General features: G+C 42.7%; 1 protein-coding gene across 1 annotated transcript in view; it reads left to right on the forward strand.

Moving 5' to 3' along the window:
• The window catches only part of Simc1 (SUMO interacting motifs containing 1), a 44180-nt gene that overhangs the window by 29277 nt on the left and 10109 nt on the right, over positions 1-4794 (forward strand). The window contains exon 5 of the mRNA XM_021180176.2: positions 3715-3869. Within this exon, the coding sequence (XP_021035835.1) occupies positions 3715-3869 (155 nt within the window). The remainder of the gene's footprint in view (positions 1-3714; positions 3870-4794) is intronic.

The raw sequence follows: 4794 nt of genomic DNA on the forward strand, positions 1-4794 counted from the left end.
ATATATACATTTAAAGGTATGGTAGATGAGGACCAGCACTTATTCTCTGACATTTAACTGTCACATGTAAGACACAGCATGCTATATATATACATATAAAGGTATGGTAGATGAGGACCAGCATGGTGGCCCACCAGGTAAAGAAACTCTGTGTCAAGCCTGACAGCTGAGTTTAAGCCCTTGGACTCAAGTGGCAGAAGGGGAGAACTGACTTCCATGAGTTGTCCGCACACTTGTGTGTACACATGTGCATGTTCACAAACATATGGACACATACCCAAATAAATAAACAAACGATAAATAGTTAAATTAAAAGTTTTGGTTTGCTTTGCTTTTGGATGGTTGGTTTGTTGTTTTGAGACAAACTAACCATCACTGTGTAGCCTGGCTGTCTCAGAACTCACTCTGTAGACCAGGCTGACCTCAAACTCGGAAATCTTCCTGCCTTTGCTTCATGAGTGCTTTGGCTAAAGGTGTACATCACCACCATTCAGCACAAAAGTTTGGGGTTTTGTTTTTTTTTAAGTATAGTGCATAGTGCTGGGCAGATGGCTCAGCAGGTAAGGAGTACTTACTGTGAAGCTAACACAAACTAGCTAGCAAGGGTTCTGATCTCAGATCTCCAGCATCCATGTAAAAAGGTGGGTGTGTCTGTGTGTTTCTGTAACCCTGCACTGTGCGGGCAGAGACAAGAGGATTGCTGGGCCTCAAATGCCATTTAAGTGAGAGACCTGTCTCAAAGGGATAAGAAAATGGTAAAGCAGGGCACCTGCTGTTCTCTGCTCTCCATACACACACACACACACACCAGAATCAGAATAAGGACAGTACGTGCACATGTCTAAAGTGGATTTTACTAGAAAAAGGGCGAGGGTTCCAGAATTTCATGTAAAAGGAACTTTTCTTCTGTTGAAATTGTTGTCTTCAAAGCTTGCTGCTTTTGTCTGCTAACCTAGGCCAAGTTCTAGAAGCTCCTAGCCTCCATACAATCTAATCTAGGTCTCGAATGTTTTCAGCCTCTGAGACTTACTGCTGAATAAGCTCTCCCTTTCTAGTTCTGAATTCTAACTGGCTGGTTCAACTCAGTTGTTTTGACTCACACTCTCCAAACTGACTGAATCTAACTACTCCCTCTCCCCCTTTCTATCCTGACTGTCCTGGTAAAACTGCCGCTTTTTCTCCCTCTTTTCTGTGGTGCTCCCATAAGTAGCCTCTTTTTTCCTGTTCTTGTGAGAGCTGGGCATATCCTATTCTGTCCGATCTCTTTGTCTGCCTTCAAATATGGGTGCTTCCTTCTACAAACTAATGTTGCATTCATTGTTTTGGATTAAGTGTGTTTCTGTATTCCAGCCAGAGGGATTAAAGGTGAGTGCTAAGGGCTAAGTCATACCACAACTAGAAACAGGATTTTTGTTTTTGTTTTTTTAAGTAAATAACAAAATCTCGGGGTTCACAGTCTGATCAAATAGCCTGCAATAATTTCAAGCCACGCTGATTGCCAAATGTTTTACCCTAAATAAATTCAATCATACATACTAGAAAAGGTACTTTCTTCAAATAACAATTCTCAAAAAAGGTTTCTACCCAAGAGCTCATTCTCCAAAAAAATAAAGCCTTCAGTTAGATGAAGAAAAAGACACAAAATATTTAAATAAATAAGAGATGAAAAGGGAGCTAGCACAGTTGGCATCAGGGAAACAGAAGAATTCATTATAGAGATTAGTTTGAACAACCATATGCCAAAAAGAGAGAGAAAAAAAGTGATCACAAAAGAAATGGATTGGTGGGAGCTTAGCACAGCCTGCGGACCGCCAACAAATGGATGCTCTAAGCCAGTTTAAAAAAAAATCCGAAGCCGGGCGTGGTGGCGCACGCCTTTAATCCCAGCACTCGGGAGGCAGAGGCAGGCGGATTTCTGAGTTCGAGGCCAGCCTGGTCTACAAAGTGAGTGCCAGGATAGCCAGGGCTACACAGAGAAACCCTGTCTCGAAAAACCAAAAAAAAAAAAAAAAATCCATTTCTTATCTTCCTATAAGTAAATCATGAATAAAATATAACTACCACCACCTCCTGTGATCCTATAAATGCTCATTTGTTAAAGGCTTTTTAGTGAAAAAAACACAGAAATATTATAAGAAAGCATTTTGGTTTTAATCCCAGGTATGGGGATGTGGGGCTGCTTTGGACTGTGTACAGCAGCTGACAATGGCTGCAGATAGCTTTTTGTGATTGTGTGAAGTTTGAAATTCTGGCGATATTTTAGAGGGTACCTGAATGCAAGCCCTCCCCCACCCCACTCCACCCCACCCCTGCCCTAGAGGCAGAGTGGGTGGTCTTGGGGGGGGGTGTGCAGCAGGGTTTTGTTGCTGTTTGTTAGTAGTCAAAGAAGTTTGTTAGTGCTCAAAGAAGAAACAAAAGGAAAGAAATTGGATTCAAGGCTATCCCTCCACCCCCAATCCTTCTTTCTCTCCTATCTAGTGATGGGGTCAAGCCTGGAGGGGGAGGACAAGAACCTACAAAGTAGCAAAGACCGGCTAGGAGGTTTTGTTCCTCGCTTGTCTATTTGGTCCTTAAATGGTGACTAAATAGAGGGCAGTGGTGGTGCACACCTTTAATCCCAGCACTCTGGAAGCAGAGGCAGGTGATCTGAATTTGAGGCCACTCTGGTCTACAGAAAGAGTTCCAGGACACTGAGGGTTATCTTGGAAAAACAAATGAAAACAACAAAGTGACAGGGCTTTTAGTCCATTGGCTGGTTTATGGTTGATGGTATTAGAGGAGGTTGGCACTGGCTTGAGGACTTTGGATGCTAGAAGCATTCTGGGACACTCCTTGGAAGAATGAATCTTCTCCCACTGGGAAGTGGTCCTTTGGCCATGATGTTTTTTCCTTGCCAAGAACTGAAAGCCAAGAAAAGCAAGAGGAAAGAAAGTAGCCATTACTGGGGGTGGAAGGGTGAGACAGGAACAGCCACTGTTGATCAGTTTTGGGGTGAAAGCTTTTGTAGCCTTGTGCATGACTGTGAGTAAGCACAGTGACTAATACTATATCAGCCTGTTCCTCCTCACAGTGACTAATACTGAAAGAATTTAAAAAGACAGATTTATCTGAGCTCTTGGTTTCAGAGGGTTCAGTCCATGGTTGACTCTGTTCCAAAATATAGTGAGGTGAGCATCCCAGCAGAAGAATATGGCAGTGAGGAAAAGTGGCTCACTTAATAATAATATTCAAAAAGAGAGAAAAGGGGGACTAGGACAAGTAATATCCCTCTACAGGCATGCACCCTCTACAGGCATGATCCCAGGGACCTGGTTCATCTGCCTAGGCCCCATCTCCTAAAGGTTTCAAAGCTTCTAAAATAACACCAGCTGAGGACTACTCCTTCAAAACATGAACCTGTGGAGGATATACATTCAAACTATTAACACTATTTTAAAATGGCTACAATAGAAATTTAATATAGTATGTATTTTACCACAGATTTTTAGGCAAGACTGTGAAGAAATAAGTTCAATTCATTGCTGGTGAGATTATAAATGGTACAGCCACCTCGGGAAACAGTTGGTAGTTTCTATTGCCATGACTCAAAATACCTGCTGTCTGCCAGAAATCTCTCTCTGATACAGATAAACGTGCTGCCTCATGGCAGCCCACACTGCCCTGTCATCCAAGGGACTGAAAAGCAACCCTGACTTCTTATTCTTTTTTCCACAGGGACAAACTCTGCCTGGACGAGTTCTCTTTTTACGCTATGTAGTGCAAACCCTGGAAGATGACTTCCAGCAGATCTTGAGGAGACAGCGGCAGCACCTACAGCAATCCATTGCAAACACTGTTCTGTCATGTGACAAACAGCCCCACAATGTCAGGTAATCAGATACTAGAACTCTGGTATGAGAGAATAGAGATTTTAGTTGTAACAAGTAAAGCCCAGTGTGTTAGTCAGCTGATGGTCACTGTGGCACCTGTGAGAAGACAAGTGACAGAGAGAGGACTTATTTAAGTTCTCAGATTCAGAGACTTCAGTCTTCATGGCAGAAGCAGCCAGGAAGCAAAGGAACTAAGAGGAAAGGGCCAAAGCAGTGAACAGCCCTAAGGCCACGTGCCAGTGAGCCACTTCTCCAGCCAGGCTCTTCCGCTGCCTTACTATCTCAGTTACCTATTCAGGCTTTGTATGGCAGTAGAGTGGACCATTCCTTAGAGGAGAGTTGCATGCTTATGAGGCCTGATCATTTTAGGAAGTCCTCTCTCAGACACGGCCTGCTAAGGGCTTCTCAGTTGCTCTAGATAAACCCAGAGACTAAGGGGATGAGATCTTCCTCATCACTAAATACCATGAGTGGGATAAATCCCAATGCTGTGGAGAATCACAGGAAACTTCTCTAAATTGACCATGTGGACTCCTAAGTAACAAGGATTATTCCTTATTCCGAAGAATATGTATAAAGGAAGAATTTTGAGAAGTCATGTTTGAAAATACCTTTCTTCTTTTTGATGAATAAGTAGGTAAATATTCTTAGTTTAGTTTACATATTTAAAAATAACTTTTATGCAAAACTTTGAAGAAATTGTCTTCTAGCTGCCAGAAGTGCTGTTAAGAAATGAGCAGCGGGGGCTGGTGAGATGGCTCAGTGGGTAAGAGCACCCGACTGCTCTTCCGATGGTCCGAAGTTCAAATCCCAGCAACCACATGGTGGCTCACAACCACCTGTAATGAGATCTGATGCCCTCTTCTGGTGCGTCTGAAGACAGCTACAGTGTACTTACGTATAATAAGTAAATAAATAAATAAAT

Source organism: Mus caroli, chromosome 13 (assembly GCF_900094665.2).
Source record: "Mus caroli chromosome 13, CAROLI_EIJ_v1.1, whole genome shotgun sequence".
Taxonomy (NCBI): domain Eukaryota; kingdom Metazoa; phylum Chordata; class Mammalia; order Rodentia; family Muridae; genus Mus; species Mus caroli.